Here is a 21,430-nt window from a genome sequence, read left to right as displayed (position 1 = left end):
CAGTAAATGTGAGGAATAAATAAAAATAATACCAATAAATAAGTTACAACCAAAAATGCTGTATTGCCAAACAAGTAAATAAAAGCCAAATGAAAGTATAACACAGTCGCCATTAGCATATACTCCCTGCTTCACCATAGCAACGAAGATCAGCTAGGAAGCTATCTCCGCCGATTCCCTAGCAACGCTCCCTCCCCCACACACCTGGCCTCTCCCACTCCCTCACTGAACCAGCTAACTTGTGTGCAAAGATATGTATGTTCCCTTTATGTGTTTACCTTTAGGACAATTATTTCTTTTACTTTTTTTCACAATATGTATGAAGGATGGTGTGTGCATGTAACTGAGTAAAAATAAATGAAGAAAGTTACCTATATCTACCCGAAAATACGAGATGAAAAACAACCATAACACCAGTTGCCTGGTGGTTACAGTGACAAGTCTAACCTGGCTACAATGCCACCAGCGATGTTAACAGATGCAAATGTGAAGAGAAATTTATACGTAAATCTTCATTTGTATTAGGTATTTGTAGATTTAAAAATAAATGTTGCAGGTATGGTATTAATAGATTGTAATGCTTGTGAGAGTTCAGAAATGGTTAGTGCACAGCTACTTCTGAAGAGTTGGGTGTCTGCCGTATGGATGTTAATCATATCAGGTTATCATCATCAGTAGAGTAGTTATAAATCAAGCTTTTATTTTTGCAATAATTATTTTTTTAATATATTATAAATAATAATAATGTGTTTAAATACGCAATAACATATTTTTAATTCTGGAGTTGAGTTAAATAGAATTTAGCCAACTGGAGACAGCAACTGGGAGATTCATTTGCTTACGGGAGACTGCAACTTCACATATATGGCGCAGGCAGATTTTTTGGGCCATGTTCGTACAAAAAAGTGAGTCTTATAAGCCATAAAATACGTAACAGTACCTAGCTGAAATCTAATGAATCTAGGCTAACTTTGACCTCACATTTTGGTTCTGAGAATACTAATACCTTGTACAGTACAGTATGCCATGATGCCAAGCAGAATTTGTAAAAAACCAAAAAACAAAAATAAACAAATAAATAAAAGATGAGGGAAGGAGATAATATCACAGGTGATAGTATTTTCAACTTAATACTGGGGTTGGGGGTTATTTGTTTTGGTATGTGCTGAGCCAGCAGTTCACTGTACATGTACAGTAATACCCCGCTTTACGCGGTTTTTTTTACGCGTTTCTACATTTACGCGGTACCCTGCCAGTACCGGAATTCCCACTTTACGCGGTGCATCTACTCATATACGCGAGTGAAGTATAATTTTTTTATTTAGCTCATAAAATTCATACAAATTACGCGGCCAGAATATAATTTACATTGCTGGAATTCTTTCAATATGATGATCATTTTGAATATAACATCATAGATTTTGCAGTAGACATACAAATTTTAGATCTAATGTAAGAATTTTGTTTACTCAGAGCAAATATGTTATCTTTTGTGCAAAATATATGACGTGTATATTCAAAATATTCCTGGTCTTGCAAGGAATCCAGCAATGTCAATTATATTATCCTAACTTTAGTCTGAGTTACAGTCAACCCTCACTTTACGCTGTCCCACATTCCGTGGAAACGTTACAGGTGCCCTGCCAGAATCCAGGATGCTCACATTCCGCAGTGGGTGTACCCCTTTACACGGGAGAAGTATAATTTTTTTGTTTAGCTCATAAAATTCATACAAATTATCCGCCCAGAATATAATTTGCATTGCTGGAATTCTTACAATTTGATGATCATTTTGAATATAAACATTATAGATTTTGCATTAGACATACAAATTTTAAATGTAATGTTTACTCTGAGTAAATATCTTATCTTTTGTGCAAAATATATGACATTTATATTCAAAATATTCCTGGTCTTACAAGGAATCCAGCAATGTCAATTATATTATCCTAACTTTAGTCTGATTTATTATTTATTACTAAAAAGGTAAACAGTCTGGTATTCCCACACATTCATCTGGTAGGGAGGGTTGGTGGGGGTGGGAGGGAGGGAGGGAGGGACCGGCGACCAACCACCTGGCACCACGGTGTGAAGAATATTTTTTTTTTCATTAACTGAAGATATTTGTTTTAGCTCATAAAATTCATACAAATTACCCGGCCAGAATATAATTTACATTGCTGGAATTCTTACAATTTGATGATCATTTTGAATATAAACATCATATATTTTGCATTAGACATACAAATTTTAGATATAATGTTTACTCTGAGTAAATATGTTATCTTTTGTGCAAAATATATGACATTTATATTCAAAATATTCCTGGTTTTACAAGGAATCCAGCAATGTCAATTATATTATCCTAACTTTAATCTGAGGTATTATTTAATACTAAATGTTAAAATCTAGTTTTTTCACCCACCTTTCTCTTGAAGGGAGGATTGGTGGGGGGTGGGGGGGAGGGTTGGGACGGACCGACCATCTGGCCCGGTTGGAAGAGGGGGGGGAGGCAAGGTGGGGTACTTTGATTGACAGATAGTGTCATGAAGAATATTTTTTTTTTATTAACTGAAGATATTTGTTTTAGCTCATAAAATTCATACAAATTACCCGGCCAGAATATAATTTACATTGCTGGAATTCTTACAATTTGATGATCAATTTGAATATAAACATCATAGATTTTGCATTAGACATACAAATTTTATATATAATGTTTACTCTGAGTAAATATGTTATCTTTTGTGCAAAATATATGACATTTGTATTCAAAATATTCCTGGTCTTACAAGGAATCCAGCAATGTCAATTATATTATCCTAACTTTAGTTTGAGGTATTATTTATTACTATACCTGGTTTTCCCCCCAAAATTTCTCAGAGAGGGAAGAGCCAGCGAGTGTAGTGTGAGAAGAAGGGGAGGGAGTCGAGTCCATTATTTGAATGGACATTAACTTGGCGACTGTATTTCTCTATTTCTCTTAAGTATTAATTGTGTGCATGTACCATCATAAAATTAAGATGTTATTTTTACTAGAACATAGGTATTGTGTTGGAAAAAGTGGAGTTTGGGGGTCAGCTGGTCTCTATTTTATTTAATCCCATATGTTATGTTGTTCACTTTACGGAGTAAAGTGAGGGTTGACTGTATTATTTATTACTAAAAATGTACAGTAAATATACTGTTTTAACCCAAACATTTCTCTGGTAGGGAGGGAAGGTGGGGGTGGGGGGTACGGAGGGAGGGAGGGACCCAGCGAGCGTGGGAAGAGGGAGGGAGCCGGAGGTGGGTTTGATTGACAGATATGTTGGGTGAAGTATATTTTTTTTATTTACCGAAGATATATGTTTTAGCTCATAAAATTCATACAAATTACCCGGCCAGAATATAATTTACATTGCTGGAATTCTTACAATTTGATGATCATTTTGAATATAAACATCATAGATTTTGCATTAGGCATACAAATTTTAGATCTAATGTAAGAATTTTGTTTACTCAAAGCAAATATGTTATCTTTTGTGCAAAATATATGACGTGTATATTCAAAATATTCCTGGTCTTGCAAGGAATCCAGCAATGTCAATTATATTATCCTAACTTTAGTCTGAGGTATTATTTATTACTAAAAATGTAAATATACTGTTTTAACCCAAACATTTCTCTGGTAGGTGTATAGATATGTAAATACCAAGATATGTGAACACGCCTGACGGCAAGACTGTTACCATTCATCGTACCATTTATTCACATGTCTGTATTACTATATATTATTATAGCATGTCTGATATCTATGCTTATGTCAAATGCCTATGTCTACTTACTATGTCCCGATGTACTATGTCTGTACCGCGCTTGTCAAGTAACTAGAAGATCTCAGTTATTGTCCTAGTAATGTCTTGCAACTCTCCCTGCCTAGCTAGCTAAATTCTCTCAGATCGGCTCAGGCCTGGCTAAGACAAGGAGTTCCTTTTGCTCGCTCTTGTTTTGTACCGGTTGGTTATCCTGCCAAGTCTTGTACTACTTATGGAATATATCTACTGCTCGTGCTCTGGAGTTTGAAGAACCTTGTCTAGGATTACATTCCACCACATGGCGCAGTTTGAGTAGCTCCAACACGACAGTTGACAAGTTTCAAGAGCCAGCTCTCGTCTGTTTCCCGCCCAGAAGATGTATTCTACAGTGCCCCTGGATTTAAAGTACTTTGTGACCTTGTGAAGTGCCCTAAGTGAAGTGCAGTGCCTTTCATGTCTGTTTTGCTATGTTTCTGGGGCCCTACAGGTAGCAGAAACCCTTTTAGCCCAGTTTTCAAGAGAGCACTTCAGGCATACATCCTCCGTCTACGCCGGCCCGCAAACCACTGCTCTCCTCGACTGAGTCATCACCGACATCTCGCCCGGGCGCGCGGAGGAATACAGAGCCCAGTAATACCGCCACCAGCCTCCTCCACTCAACTTCACAAATATTACAGTCAAAACTCTTTTACTTGCCCCCCAGTTCCTGCACTTAGGCAAGTACATTGATGAAAACATAGCACTTCACCTTATTCTCCTTGTCTTTCCCATCGCAACCATACCAAACACGAGATGTCTGACTACAACGATTTGCTGGGGAATTCAAATGAGGATTATGTGGAAGACGAAGCCTCACAGACCCTCCCACCCCCCCTCACGCCTCACACGCCGGGCGCGCCAAATTCAAAGGATGGGAGCCAGGATATACGTCAGTTAATTCACTTTCTACAAGTTTCCCAAGAGAAGGAAGCCCAAAGATGTCAATTAGAGGAGGAAAAACGACGTCAAGAGGAACTGTCAAGGCAGTCAGAGGAATCAGCTTACCGTCTTCAACTCCAACAACAACACCAAGCTGATAACCGCAAATTCCTGGAACTATTTGAATTGCTGGCAACGAGGACGACTTCACCAGCTGCCACAACCAATTCGCCAGCTTCAGCCTCTTCATCTACCCTTCAGACAACGCCTCCTCACACGTCACCTATCCCTCTTGGGTATGCCTCAGTGCCTTCTCAACCACCTGCTCCAGTCTCAACTCTCGTCGACCTCTCCGTGCCTCCTCCATTACCTGCCGTCTCAAGTACACCCCTGCACAGCAAGTCTTCAGTTTCCAGCCCCCCACCTCTTCAATCTGATGCAACATATCAAGTATACCGTCAATGGCAACGTCGTTTCGAAGACTTTGCTGTTATGTCTGACCTCAACCGAATGCCCCTTCATAAACAACTCATCCAATTAAGATCGTGCATTTCCTTCGATGTTCAACGCCTCCAAGAGCACACGCTAGCCATTCCCCCTGACTCCTCCATGTCAGTGACAGAGGTTTTAAACGCCTTGCAGAGTCATTTCCGAGGCCTCCGCAATGAAGCTTTGCGTCGTAGGGAACTGCTATCCTGCAAACAAGCTTCTGGGGAATCATTCTCAGACTTCTACGCACGACTTAAGGACCTAGCAGCCGAGGTGGACCTATGTACAGGCAATCCTGTAACCTGTGCTGAGATCCAGCTCAAGGTGATCTTGCTGATGGGTGTACGTGACAAGGACCTGCTTCAGAAACTCCTCACCCTCGACGCCGCCTCTTCCCTCACCGACTTCGTCACCTGTTGCAGGTCGTATGAGGCCACAAGAGAGGCTGCCTCAGCTATACACTCATCACCGTCTCAAGTTCACGCCGTCTCCACCTACAAGAGGAATCAACGCCAGATGCAGACGGCGTCCTCTCCACAGCCCCCGTCACAGTCACCAGTTTCTTCCTGCAGAATCCTGCAGAAACTGTCAGCGCCAGCACGGTCCAGGAAAGTGCCCTGCAGCTGATAGTAAATGTCGAAACTGCGGGTTTCAAGGCCATTGGCCCCGCACAACTCGATGTCCTGCCAACAAGGTCTCATGCAACGCTTGCAACAAGCAAGGACACTTCGCCAAGTGTTGCAGGTCCACCAAGAAGCCTCCATCTCCAGGTCAAAACGTCTCTTCACAGCCCGACAGAACGTCCACACCACCGTCTCCCAAGAACAACAAAGGATGCCGACGCGTGGATGATGCCTCGAGTGACAGGTCCCCCAAGCCCGTCAATGTTCGTCTGTCCTACGGTACCAACTCTTCCAACCTCCTGATGATACCTGACACGGGCGCGGACATCACGGTGATTGGACCAACACACCTGGACGCCCTCAACATTCCCAGGAGTAACCTGTCACCCACAGCCATGAACGACGTGCTCACAGCGGACGGGTCCCCGATGTCCCCAGCTTTGGGTTGCTTCAAGGCAACATTACAGCTCGGTCCCAAGTCTTGCCTTGCCACAGTCCACGTCCATGAGGGCATCCAAACCCCTCTCCTGTCATGTGGCCATTGTCAGGACTTGGCCATCGTCTCATCCGAGTTTCCAAAGCCCATCCTCGCCGTGACACACCTCAACAGGTGTGCAGAGATACCCCTACCCCTGCCGGACGCTCTCCTGCCCAGGTGTTGTATGGCCGCCCCCTTCGTACTTGTGTGTCTGCCCACCCCCAGTCCTTCTTAGATGAATGGCAGATCAAGGCGGACGAGTGTGACCGCCGTGAGGCTGCCTGGATGGCCCAAGTGACAAGCCACTATGACGCCCACGCCCGCCCCCTTCCCAGGTTGACTGTCGGCCAGCAAGTACGAATCCAGGACCCGACGTCACACCGCTGGGACAAGGTCGGGGTCGTCATGGGCCATGGCGAGTCCCGTTCGTACCAAGTCCGCCTCCCCAGTGGTCGTGTGTGGTGGCGAAACAGACGCCATCTCCGCCCAGTGCCATCCTCTAGTGACGAACCTTCCTCCCCGTCCCATGTGCCCCCTTGCCCAGACCAGGAACGAAGGTCGTCAGTTGATCCTCCCATTGTCCCTCGCCGCTCCCCCGACTCATGGAAAACGAGTCCGTAGCCGCTCGAGATTGCACTACGAGCGTAAAGGGGGAGGGAGGTGTATAGATATGTAAATACCAAGATATGTGAACACGCCTGACGGCAAGACTCTGTTACCATTCATCGTACCATTTATTCACATGTCTGTATTACTATATATTATTATAGCATGTCTGATATCTATGCTTATGTCTAATGCCTATGTCTACTTACTATGTCCCGATGTACTATGTCTGTACCGCGCTTGTCAAGTAACTAGAAGATCTCAGTTATTGTCCTAGTAATGTCTTGCAACTCTCCCTGCCTAGCTAGCTAAATTCTCTCAGATCGGCTCAGGCCTGGCTAAGACAAGGAGTTTCTTTTGCTCGCTCTTGTTTTGTACCGGTTGGTTATCCTGCCAAGTCTTGTACTACTTATGGAATATATCTACTGCTCGTGCTCTGGAGTTTGAAGAACCTTGTCTAGGATTACATCCCACCACAGTAGGGAGGGAAGGTGGGAGTGGGGGGTAGGGAGGGAGGGAGGGACCCAGCGAGCGTGGGAAGAGGGGGGAGCCGGAGGTGGGGTATTTTGATTGACAGATAGTGTTTGGGTGAGGTATAATTTTTTTATTTACTGAAGGAATCCAGCAATGTCAATTATATTATCCTAACTTTAGTTTGAGGTATTATTTATTACTATACCTTAAAATCTATTGTTTTCACCCAAACATTTCTCAGAGAGGGAGGAGCTGGCAAGCGTGGGAGGAGGGGGGGGGGAGTTGAGTCCATTATTTGAATGGACATTAACCTGGCGACTGTATTTCTCTTAAATATTAATTGTGTGTACGTACCATCATAAAATTAAGATGTTATTTTTACAAGAACATAGGTATTGTGTCGGAAAAAGTGGAGTTTGGGAGTCGGCCCAGTCTCTATTTCAATTAATCCCATATGTTCTGTTATTCCATTTACGCATTTCTCGTTTTACACGGACCTCTGTGGGTTCAATTGACCGCGTAAATCGGGATATTACTGTATCAAGGTCCCTTGTGGCGACCTATGGTGTAATGGTCAGCATCCTCGTCTCACAAGGGAGCGGACACGGGTTCGATCCTCGGGCAGGGTGAAACTATGGGCAAGTTTCTTTATGCCATTTGCCTCTGTCTACCCAGCAGTAATTGGGCACCTGGATGTTAATCGATTTGCAGATCGTATTCCAGGGTAATGGTTAGCCAGCGCAGTTGGTAAGTTGTCCGGTCTTCTCGGACTATTCCTTGACACTGGGTCATGCAGCTCGTTAACTTAGGGTGTGGTTGTTGTGTTGGCGACAGCTTCTACACCTTAAACAAATTCACGCCTATTTGGCCCTTGGGCCGGCCATCCTCGATCTCAAGGGGCTTCCATTATTATAATTATTATCAAGGTCTCAGACTAAACTAATTCTTTTTTGGGATTGCTACAACACATACTGTGGAAAACAATATACCTGTAAATGCTTACCTGCTTCTCTACCAGTAGCACCACTTGCCATATTAGCACTCCTTCTGCAACATGAGTTCCTACAGCAGTGAGAGCACGTTCTGCAACTGCTCTGGTGGCCGTCATGTCTCCGCTACCCAACATGAACATGACGTATTCAACCCATAGTTGCACACCTTGTACAGTGGAGAAGATAAGAATCAGATGTTTCTTCCAAACATAAAAAAAAGTAATCTATGTCAAACATGATCTGCTTTTAAAATGCATCAAAACTAAGTAAAGCATAAATAAGCAAAGGTAACTTCTTATGGGAAATACAAGTTAAGTTCATCCAGCTCTAAATTGTGTACAGTACAACCCCTTTCCAATGCTGTACAGTATAAAGTGTTACATAAAAATAATTCCCATTTTATGAACATATACCATTCAAAATACTGTACTATACATCTCTAATGAGCTGTATAAAATGCCCCTTTATTTTACCATTCATGTCACCCAATACCTTTTGTGATCAGCATTAAGTCATGCGAGAAAAAATTAATTAAATAAAATGTTTCCTGTAAAAAAGTAAGATAAATATGTGTCTGTACAATAATATATCTGAAATAAGTTATTAGACCGATGAAAATAATCTGAACAGTGCCATCAAGTATGGTAATCACAGCTAACCCAAGCAAGTACAGAAAATTGCCATCAAACATTGAAGATGATGATGATAAGTGGCAGCATATGGTGTCAAAAACTGTTTGGTTGCCATTTAGTAAATTCTCAGTATGCATATGGTATTCATGTGCAATATTGTTATTGCTATGTACTGTAGAGCTATCAAAGGAAGAATTAATACTGTATAATACAGTATGAAAATGTAAACTACAGAAGGAAGTAAATGGATGATATAACATGACACAACTCTACTAGATCTGCTGGGTATACAGTTATTTGATCCCAACATAAGGTTATAAAAGAAAAAAATTGATTCACTTACTTGTATAATCTTTCACTGCTTGATCAAACAGCTCAATGATGAACTGTCTCTCCTCATTTGAAGTGCACACCTTTTGCTCATCTCGAATCCAGTCCAACCACAACTCTATAAATTATTTAAAAATTCAAACTTATAACCAAGAAATTACATAGAGATGTTAATTAAACAATACTGTATTCTTGTAACTCTTGATACAGTACCACATATTTACAATTCATAAGAAAGAATGCCAGTAAAAAGCATTGCTATAAATGTTTGGATTGTAGTAACTAAATGTTTTTCTAACATGAAAACCAATTCACAGAGATAATATAAAATATGAACATTCATAAAACATACTGTACAGTGAACCCTCGAAGATCCAGACTAAAAAGGGGAGGGGGGGGGGACCACCTGTCTGAAAAAGCTAATTGTCCGAATCTTCTGGCAAATGTACTAAATATATAAAAACGATAAATAATGATATGAAAACACAGTGGTCCCTCGGTTAACGAGCACAATCCGTTCCAGCAGGTTGCTCGTTAACCGAAACCATTGTTTCAATGGGTTTTTGGGTAATTGGTTCCAGCTCACCGAAAATTGCCTAAATTCAACAAAAAAGGTAGAAAAGTACACTTACTTTGAGGTGTGTATGTAGAAGGCTCCTGGATGATGATGATGATGATGGGAATTAGAATGGGGGTAGAGGAGAAGGGAGAAGCGAAGGCATTGGGGTGGAAGAGAAGTCACCCCATGGCGCCATTTCACCCATAAAATTTTTGTTCTCTTGGTGTAGTTCAAGATTATTTTCTTTAAATCAACACTGCACTGCATTATATATTGTCAATATGTAAAATAAATTTCAAAATGACCAATAATTTGCTTGCAAATACAGAAAAAAGTGTTAAGTTGAAGAGAGTCTCAAGCAAGATGTTACCTCCACTGAAAAGAGAGTGAGACTGGCGCCTGTTTGGTGTGTTGCCAGGCTGGATGGTGCGCATGAAACTAGTTTCTTTACCTTCAATCATGTTCAATAATTGTTAAAATGACTAAAAAAATTTATATTAAACTTTTAAAATTATTGAATAGTATAAACTTCTTGATATTAACTAAAATGGGAAGGAATTTAAGCCCTAAAACCGATTACTGTATTGGCGGTCTAATACTACAGCTGGTGGACTGCCAAATGCAAGCGAAAACATGTTGAGGTCGGCTCGTAAAAAACTCGTTAATCGAGGGATTGCTCGTTAACTGAAGTTAAGAATCTTATGGAAGGGAAGGATTGCTCGTTAACCGAAATCTTGTTAACCGAGGCGCTCGTTAACTGAGGGATCACTGTACTGACCACTAGGGTTAATTATACAGACTTTTTCCTGTGAAAAAGCCATAATTTTGAGCAACATATTAGAGTACAGGTTTGCCCTTAGGACAATTATTTCTTTTACCTTTCTTAACAATATGTATTTAGGATGGTGTGTGCATGTAATTGAGTAAAAATAAATGAAGAAAGTTACGTATTTCTATCCCAAAAATACGAGTTGAAAAACTTGTACTCAAATGTACTACACTAAAGGACTAAAATATTTATCTCTTGTGCAAACTATGTGATGTTTATACTCAAAATATTCACTGTCTTGCATGGATTCCAGCAATACAATTTATATTCTGCTAAGTTTAGTCTGTGACATTTTATAAGACAAAAACTGTAAGCCTTAAACTACTTTCACCCTGTTTTGGGAATACTTCTTAGGGAGGCTTCTTAGCCCAGAACCCCAAATTTTTTTGTCAGAATCTTCCAAAATCCGGATTTACAGGGTCCGGATCTTCGAGAGTTTACTGTACTTCGATACTTGCACTATATACACTCTATACAAAACAAGGTCAAATTCAATACTGTACATCACAAACAAACTCACCTGGTGTTAAAGGGTAGACTTTACTCATCTTCTGTCTAGTTGCTCTTGCTTCCTCTAGTTCAAACAGGTCTCGTAATGCTGCTATCAGATGTACATATGCATCATAATACTGGTCATTGCCTTCAAGCTGTAAAAACATGCATGAGTCACTACAATGAATACAAAATTACAGTTTTGTACTACAGTATACATTATTATCTCTCTCTATGCAGTACAGTAAGTCCCCGTTGAACATTAATCCTTTGAACGAATCCCCATTATAACGAAAGCAAGTTTTTATTAACCATTTGCCATTTAATGAAAGAATGTTCTGTACACATACATACTTACATAAAACCCTTGATAACTCGGCATTAAATATCTCGGAATTTCATATACTAATTCGGCACGTATATGGTCTCGGACTTTATAATAAAATAACTTGAGAGATGCCGAGTAATATAAAATTATCAGGGAAAATCTTGGCACATTTAGCAGCGTGGATAACACTCGCTGCGCTCCACACTTGGTCAGTCCGGTGATTGTTATTGTTGTGGTCGGGTGTGTGCTGGCTCACTCCACCCAGTACATGGACATGGGAAGGGAGGGTACTACAGCACCCCAATATTTTGAATATAAGGTACTACAGGCAGTCCCCGACTTACGACGGGGTTAGGGACCCAAATCCAGGTCGTAAGTCGAATTGGTCGTAAGTCGAAAATGCTTAAATAATACATAGAAAATCTAAAATGGATGTCTCTTTTTCTTCTCAGCACCACAAAACTCTCACTTTTAAGCTTGCCAGCCATTTTAAAGTGAATTACAAACGAAAATTTTGTCTCTGTACTGACGTTGGGACTCGAAAATAAGAAATTTGACAAAATTTTGGTACGACTGAGGCAAGTCGTAAGTGCAAGTGGTCGTAAGTCGAGTAGGTCATAAGTCGGGGAGGAGCTGTAATGTAAGAAAATAAACAATCTCTATGTAAAGGAACAATGCCGTGATCTTTAAACAATTGAAGGGCCTCGTTGTCTTGTATCCCTAAATTCACAAATTATGTCCATGTAAGATCGGCGACAACCTTCACACGAAATGCTGAAAAACAAACTGCCCCGAGGGCGGGAAAAGCCCCCCAGCAAACCGAGGCCTCATTACCACCCGCAAGATAAACTAGTGTGTGCCTAGGCGCATAATTATCTATGAACAAACAATTTCCACAATAAATGATTATCATATCAGAACTCACTGACAAAAATATTGTAAGAAAATAAACAATAATAAAAATAACTCACTAGCCGGTTTGTCCTGTGCAGTATATTAACCTATAAAAGAAACACTTCCCCAAAAGGGAACACTGTCACTAGCAATGAACAACAGAAATTATGGTGGAAAAGCAGTGTGTTGTTGCTAGAATCGTTGGCAGCATTAATCTACACGTTAACCACAACAACGATAATAATAATAATAATAATAATAATAATAGTAAAAGTGTAGATAACGGCTACCACCAGAAGCTGTCTGTTGATTTTCTTTATTTTTGCTGTACTTATTGTTTTGATGATTTTCAGTATACTGTGTTAAAAAAAGCAACAACTTTCTATTATGATTTTAAGTATTTTTTTTTATTTACTCTATACCATTTCACAATTCTCCTCCTGGCACCATTTTTGTTGTTTACCTCGCTGAATCCCTCTTCAAGAGAAGTTTCCTATAAATGATGGTGAACGCTTCCAAAAATTCCTCCTCGCCATTGCTTATGTACTGTATATCAGCTTCAATATTAAGGCAAATTGTTTCACACATAAATTAACACAATAATGCATAGAACCTCATAGAACCTGACTTAACATACCCATGGGTATGTTAGGCCAGGTTCTATTAGGTTCTATGCATTGTCGTTTCCACTTTTGTGTTTAATATCATTATATTAGAGTGTAGTAAAAATTTAAACCAATTCGGACAATTCCTTCTGGTGGTAGCCGTTATCTACACCTGTACCATAATAACAATAATAATAATGTATTATTTTACTTTAGGACATAGCGTGCCCAAAAGTTATAAACTACTGAAACATTTAGATTACCCTATTCTGAGCATTTTGAGCCCTATATATACCAGGCGAAAATGGATAATAGCGACACAATTGAATTTTATTGATTTTACGTGGTTTTTCAGTCTTCGTCTGTGAGATGTTATCAGTGCATCACGCATGCGTAATATTGACTGATGTCATCCAATCGTGACCAATGATGTATTGATATCATCACGCGAATTTTTTTTCGACTAATTACATTTGATTTTTTTTCAAAGGAAGCAGACTGGGTACAATTTTAATTTCATTGACCAGTCTCACAATGACTGTGGTGGAGGTTGGTTGTCATTTGTGCTCCTACGATTATTTTAAGTTTATTGCTGAGTTTTGCAAGAGACAATCATTCTAACCAAATCGGGTCCGACTAATTACCCAAATGTACCCAAATGTAGCCGCAATGAAGTCAAATAATGGTCCTACATGAATAAATCGGACTGCCAATCACTTCTCGACTAGTATTTGGTGTCACAAAGTAAAAAAAAATTGGAAAACTTAATTTAATCTGAGTTAATAGATCGCGTGCTGTACCGAGGGAGCGAGTAATTACCCAAATGTAGCCGCAATGAAGACAAATGATGACCCTACATGAATAAATCGGACTGCCAATCACTTCTCGACTAGTATTTGGTGTCACGAAGTCACAAGAAATTGGTAAACTTAATTTAATCTGAGTTAATAGATCGAGTGCATGTACCTAACCTAACCTAACACAACTCAGATTAAATTAAGTTTACCAATTTTTTGTGACTTTATGACACCAAATAATACAGTAATCAAGAAGTGATTCACAGCCCGATTGACGCTTGTAGGACCATCATTTGACTTCATTGCGACTACATTTGGGTTCATTTGGGTAATTACTCGCTCCCTCAGTACAAGCATGCGATCTGTTAACTCAGTTTAAATTAAGTTTTCCAATTTTTTTTTTACTTTGTGACACCAAATACTAGTCGAGAAGTGATTGGCAGTCCGATTTATTCATGTAGGACCATTATTTGACTTCATTGCGGCTACATTTGGGTACATTTGGGTAATTAGTTGGACCGAACCAAATCTTACATATCCCTGGTCCTTTCATTTCTAACTAAGGTATTGTACTTTCGGATATTTTTTTTTCTACTGGAATTAGCCCACCCGGGCACAGGTCAAACGACCCACAATGGAGCCTAGGGGGTGAAAAAATAAGAACAGAAAAAAATTGAAAATAGAGAAGAAAAAGATTATACTGAGGTCCGACTAATTACCCAAATGTAGCCAAATGAAGTCAAATAATGGTCGTACATGAATAAATCGGACTGCCAATCACTTCTCGACTAGTATTTGGTGTCACAAAGTCACAAAAAATTGGAAAACTTACTTTAATCTGAGTTAATAGATTGCGTGCATGTACTGAGGGAGCGAGTAATTCCCCAAATGTAGTTGCAATGAAGTCAAATGATGGTCCTACAAGCGTAAATCGGGCTGTGAATCACTTCTCGATTATTATTTGGTGTCATAAAGTCACAAAAAATTGGTAAGCTTAATTTAATCTGAGTTGTGTTAGGTTAGGTTAGGTACATGCACTCGATCTATTAACTCAGATTAAATTAAGTTTACCAATTTTTTGTGACTTCGTAACACCAAATACTAGTCGAGGTTAGGTTAGGTACATGCCCTCGACCTATTAACTCAGATTAAATTAAATTTACCAATTTGTTTTGACTTCGTGACAACATCAACCTAGAGAAGTCGACTTGTGAAAGAGACCTAGGGATACTTGTAAGCCCGGACCTACGGCCTAGAAAACAGTGCGTTAATGTTCGAAATAAGGCAAACAGAGTATTGGGTTTTATATCTTGAAGTGTAAGTAACAAGAGTGCAGAGGTCTTATTGCAACTATATCTTGCACTAGTCAGGCCGCACCTCGATTATGCGGTTCAGTTCTGGTGCCCCTATTATAGAATAGATATAAATTCACTAGAGTCGGTGCAGCGAAGAATGACAAAAATGATTCCGGGACTTAGAAACCTTCCATATCAGGATAGGTTAAAGAAACTTAACTTGCATTCCTAGAAAGCGAAGAGTGCGGGAGATATGATAGAAGTATTTAAGTGGGTGAAAGGAATCAATAAAGGGGATATAGATAAAGTTCTTATAATATCCGAGCAGGATAGGACTCGAGCAACGGATTCAAGTTGGATAAGTTTAGGTTTAGGAGGGAGATAGGAAGAAACTGGTTCACAAATAGGGTGGTGGACGAGTGGAACAAGCTTAGCAACTTTGTAGTAAGTGCGGGAACTCTGGAAAGTTTCAAAAGTAGGCTAGATAGATTCATGGATGATAGAGAGTGGTAGTAACTCTCGACAAGAGCTGCCATGCACAGGCCAACCGGCCTATTGCAGACTCCTTATTTTCTTATGTTCTTAATACCAGTCGAGAAGTGATTGGCAGTCCGATTTATTCTTGTAGGACCATCATTTGACTTCATTGCGGCTACATTTGGGTAATTACTCGCTCCCTCGGTACATGCACGCGATCTATTAACTCAGATTAAATTACGTTTTCCAATTTATTTTTTTACTTTTTGACACCAAATACTAGTCGAGAAGTGATTGGCAGTCCGATTTATTCATGTAGGACCATTATTTGACTTCATTGCAGCTACATTTGGGTACATTTGGGTAATTAGTCGGTCCCGTTATACTGTGCCTCCAGCTAGGGGTTAGGTTAGGTTTTCTTTAGTTAGATGACTCTCTTTTTGCTTTCTCCCCATCCAAAAAACCCTGATTTCCCTGGTTCTCCCCCATTATTGATAAGTGGGAGGCAAAAACAAGCAATTTCCGCCAAAAATGAAGGTCAGATTCGTTTAAAACACACCAAAATACACTGGAAAAACATATTGGTCAACCCCTATGGACTCATGTCCGAATGTAAAAATTTACCAGTAATAATAATAATAACCTGTTTCCTCAACTCCTTTACTCTCAGCTTCAGTTCTTGTTCTCGCTTCTCTTGTAAGTCGTCGTCGTCAGTGTCAGAGTCCTCTTCAACATCCTCCATTTCTTCCTCGCGGTCCTCAGCTACGTCTTCTCCAGGATCTGCCATTATAATCAGCTGCGGGAATCAATGCAGTATGATAGAGTGCGCACTTAACAATAAGACACCCCCACGTCTGGCTGTGGGACAATAACTCTCCCTGCCTGTGACTGTAAACAACTTGACAACACGAGTAGCGTTCGTAGTGACGTCATACTTGTAAACAACGTTTATATATCTTGTGGTTAGAATTTCGTTTAGATAACTTAAGTGTTTATGCTACATATTTGTTTTCATTTTTAAAGACGACAGAATTCTATTATAATATTATTTTGAGTGTTTAAAATTTAAATTGTTTTCTCCTGGAAATAAATAATATTTGCTTTTCTTATTATTACCCTTTTAAACAACAACAAATTGCCCGCCTTTCCGAAAGGAGCGAAGTAATACAAGATTTGAAAGATAGAAAACCCTATTTTTGGTGGCTGTGCTGAGCTAGTTTACAAGCGCTAGAGGGGTGAACGGGAATCCAAAATCATATAAGTAATGGTAATTTAGACTACACTAGCAATTTCCATAAACCTTCAATTTGGTGCCACTGCCGTTTTCTATGAAGTCGAGACGTCACGTCACGTCTGGAAGCTACTCCTTCACTGGGACCAAAGTCTGATTGTACCAAGTCAACCCACTTCGAGTCGAAAATTCGTCCTTCACCGCTCATGACGTCATCTGGCTGGTAACTTCAGTTTGGCTGGTAACTTCAGTTACCAGCTGGCCATCGTGGTGTGAAGATCAGTGAGAGTTGTGAACTCTTGGAGCAATCTACCAGAAAGTGTTGTGACGGTGTAGTGGATCCCACCCCCACAAACACTGTTTGTCGCTGAGTAGCCGACCCCGCGAATTCCCCAGTGTGTGCCTCGTGGTCAAGGTCAACCAGCGCCGCCTTACATGACGGAGGTCAACTATCTACCCACGCTAACCTCCACTATAAAAGACCTGACCTCGTGGTGACCGCTCTCTTTCTACTTACACCAACCAGCAAGCAACACCACCTCCTCCACCACTCCTGCCTGGCGGCCCTCGCTCCCGCCGGCGAGCATGGCGACCCACAAGCTGTCCTCCTCTGAGCATCCTCACCAACCAGCTCTCGCTACATCACGCTTGTAACCACGCTGCCACTTCCCAGCACCAAGCTGCATTGTACATCCAATACAACATGTATACAGAGAGCACATTGTGAGTTTCCTTTCTCCATCCCATCCTGAGTGAGAACCCAAACATCACGTACCCCACAAATGGTGACCCCGGAGTGACACACTCACACAGGATGGAAGCCCAAACAACACGTACCCCACAAATGGTGACCCCCGGAGATAAGCACTCACACAGGATGCAGGAGAAACCGATCACTCTCCCAGTCTTCAAGCAACATGGAAGACTAGCTTATCCACACAGAAGCAGCTCTCATCGGCTCTACAACTACTGTCTCTACACCGCAGGTTAGACATCCTAGAACAGCTCTGCTACTCTAAGCAGACAGTCGCTCCTCTTCCGACCCCAGCACACCCGTCCTGCCTCAGACGCCGACCCCGGCCCAGCAGTAACCCCTGCCGCCCCTGATGCGGCCTCTGTTCCTGATTGCGGACCCACACACCCCTCTTTTCTCCCTCAGGTACTCCCTGCTAATGTCCGGCACCCTGCTGCTGTCGTGGACCCAGCTGCTGTCACGAGCCCTCATCCACTTCTGCTGACGCAGCCCCTGCTCCTGACCCAGGCCCACACACCCCAGCAGGCGCATCTGACGACTCTGTACCTGCCGTGAGGGAAGCACAACATTCATCGCCTCCACACACCCTTTTTCTCCCTCTTTACTCCCACAGATATGGTGTATCTAGACAGTTGTATCCAGCGACCGCCTCATCCACGCCATCGCCGTTGTCTCACATGAGGCATGTACCGCCCGTTCTGCCTCACATGGCTATGCAACCCTGCAGACAACAAGTCTCCTACACCGCCTGGAAGGAAGGGGGAGTATTATAGTGGATTTCTTCCCTACAAACGCTGTTTGTCGCGGAGTAGCCGACCTCACCAATTCCCCAGTGTATGCCTCGTGGTCTAGGTTTACCAGCGCCGCCATACATCACGGAGCGGGGGTCAACTACTAAGCCACGCCTACCCCCCGCTATTTAAAACCTGACCTCGTGGTGACCTGTCTTTTTCTACCTCCACCAACCAGCCAGTAACACTTCCTCCTCCTCCGCCTGCCTGGTGGTCCTTGCTCCTGCCGGCGAGCATGGCGACCCACAAGCTGGTCCTCCTCTGAGCATCCTCACCAACCAGCTCTCTCTACATCACGCTTGTAACCATGCTGCCTTCCCAGCACCAAGCTGCATTGTACATCCAATACAACATGTATACATGAGAGCACATTGTGAGTTTCCTTTCTCCATTCCATCCTGAGTGTGAACCAAACAAACATGAACCCCACAGGGTAATTGTAAGATTCATGTGTTTACGTCAGGTTGATATTAAGTCATTGATTGCTTATTCTTCAGTAGCTCATATAAGCTTGGTGTTGAGAGGATTAGTGGTTTTTGGTTGATGAGGCTAAACTGGAGCCATAGTAATTATGGTAGGGCATGGACTATGTTCTTCTGGACTTTTTTGTCTTGCTAATATAGTCTACGAGCGTTTAGGAAGTCGAAGATTATTGGTGAATAAAGGTTTATTAAATTTTATACCTAGTTTGGGATTATGGTGATTTTTATTAGGAATTGGTTGTTGTTGTTGTGGGGGGGGGGTGCAGACTGTGTATAGATCTACACCTATTTAAAAAGGTAAAGAGAGAAAAAGTACTTAGCTACTCTCTGTTGCCTATAGAGTTGTCATCTGCGACTGTGTACACTGTATCGCCCTGTGAGTGGTGTATTGTAGGCACAGTTTCAGTCCTTGAGAAAGCACACAATCAAAATAAAATTTAAAGTCTCTGTGGCACCTATGACACGACTTGGTTTCAGCTGGCACGGTGCCTTTCCAGCTTGCTTGCTAGTGAGCGCTCACTTTAAGTTATTTACAACTTCAGCGGTCACTGATGACACTATGAACTATCACTGTGTACACTGTATCTCCCTGTGAGTGGTGTATTATAAACACAGATTCAGTCCTTGAGAAAGCACACAAACAAAATAAAATTTAAAGTCTCTGTGGCACCTATGACATGAATAGGCTGGCAGTTGTCCTTACCAGCTTGATTGCCATTATGTATTCACTTTAAGTTATTTATAGTCTCTTCTGCAGTCTGATGACACTATGAACTGATTAAACTAAAGGCACAATACTACACTCCCTGGTTGGCCTTTATCACAGCCGTGACCACAACACCTTAAAAAAAATAAAATAAAATAAAAGCTTTGTCATGTGGCAGTGATTGTGTGGTTATAGGCCTGTGACCCTGGCTGTACCTCCAACTCGTGGAAATTGAGTTTTCAAAAATACAATCGTGCCTAGCATTAAAAGTCCTACATCGAATTACACTTTCACATCACTAAGACGATCTTATGTAATCACTGTCCAATTTCTGCCGCTCTACATCGAAGGCCCGAATGCCAACACGCTTTGTTACAGAGACGCAACACGACCCGCCTGCCCGCCCAAAATAAAAGACAAATGTTAATTATTATTACCTGTATTATTATAATTAGTATTACTATTACATTTTCACCCTCCAGGCCCCGATGTGGGTCAGTGACCTGTGCCCGGGTGGGCTATATAAAAAAAAAAAAAAAAAAATTGCTCCACAATTTTTTTTTTCGGTTTTCGGAATTTCGGATAAGGGGTTGTCAACCTGTGCACCACTTACAACATTAGATCATAAAAAGACGGGATGTTCTTAGCAGGAACACAAGTACCTGCCCTAGCAACACTTGCTAAACATACAAACACCAAACATAAATATAACGCCTAAGACGAAAATTAGCTGAAACATAAACATGAGAAAACAGAAGCACTTGGGTTGAGCCACAAGACCTAGCACTCTACTACTACTACTTTCCAATTTCCTCGCCTTTCTTCTTGCACTATCCACCAACCCCAAGTCCCTCCAAATTCCACCATCATTCTTCAAGTCCAGTTCCTGTACCACCAATCTATGCACCAGCTTCAAGATCTCTTCACAATTTACTTCACCCATCGATTCGATTCGAAGGTCATTCTACTCAACGCTCTCAAACGTACAGGACCTCCTCTCAACAAGCTCCTCATTACACAGCAACTCCCTAGCACTGCATTGTACAGTCATGTTCAAGATTCTTCGAACACTGCTGGAGACAGCTGGCAACTCAAGTCTGTTTGTTTACTATACTACGTAGTAAAAATTATGAATGAATGTAAATGTGATCGGTGATTGGTTACTTAGTTCCCCGTTGCTTAATTAATGGTTGGGCTTTGTTGTTTCGCATTATATTATGACTTTCTTCTAGTATATACTGTTAATTTAATTTTACAATGGATAGAGCAATGAGCCAACCTATATGAATTTGTATTTAGATAAATAAACATAAGTAAAAATCGGTAAGTATGTTAAAGAACATTGTAGTGGAATTCTCCCCTACAAACGCTGTTTGTCGCTGCCTAGCCGACCCCACCAATTCCCCAGTGTATGCCTCGTGGTCTAGGTCAACCAGCGCCGCCATACACCACGGAGCGGGGGTCAACTGCTAAGCCACGCCTACCCCCGCTATTTAAGACCTGACCTCGTGGTGATCTGTCTCTCCTTCTACCTACACCAACCAGCCAGCAACACCTCCGCCTGCCTGGCGGTCCTCTCTCCCGCCGGCGAGCATGGTGACCCACAAGCTGTCCTTCTCTGAGCGTCCTCACCAACCAGCTCTCTCTACATCACGCTTGTAACCATGCTGCCTTCCCAGCACCAAGCTGCATTGTACATCCAATACAACATGTATATAGAGAGCACATTGTGAGTTTCCTTTCTCCATTCCATCCTGAGTGTGAACCAAACATCTCATACCCCACAAATGGTGACTCCCGGAGATTCGCACTCACACAGGATGGAGGAGAAACTGATCACGCTCCCAGTCT

General features: G+C 41.5%; 1 protein-coding gene across 1 annotated transcript in view; it reads right to left on the bottom strand.

Annotated features, from left to right (window-relative positions):
- LOC121867259 (squamous cell carcinoma antigen recognized by T-cells 3-like) overlaps positions 1-16,542 on the bottom strand; it is a 90,733-nt gene extending 74,191 nt beyond the window's left edge. The window contains exons 1-4 of the mRNA XM_042367119.1: positions 16,259-16,542; positions 11,248-11,374; positions 9,353-9,457; positions 8,389-8,543 (exon numbers count right to left, since the gene is read on the bottom strand). Coding sequence (XP_042223053.1) covers positions 8,389-8,543; positions 9,353-9,457; positions 11,248-11,374; positions 16,259-16,402 — 531 coding nt within the window. The 5' untranslated portion in view covers positions 16,403-16,542. The remainder of the gene's footprint in view (positions 1-8,388; positions 8,544-9,352; positions 9,458-11,247; positions 11,375-16,258) is intronic.
- Positions 16,543-21,430: the final 4,888 nt, after the last annotated feature.

The sequence above is a fragment of the Homarus americanus genome, unplaced genomic scaffold (genome assembly GCF_018991925.1).
Source record: "Homarus americanus isolate GMGI-L3 unplaced genomic scaffold, GMGI_Hamer_2.0 scaffold6317, whole genome shotgun sequence".
In the NCBI taxonomy this organism is placed as follows: domain Eukaryota; kingdom Metazoa; phylum Arthropoda; class Malacostraca; order Decapoda; family Nephropidae; genus Homarus; species Homarus americanus.
Note: the sequence above shows the minus strand (reverse complement) of the source record. Positions and strands in the feature narration are given on the sequence as shown.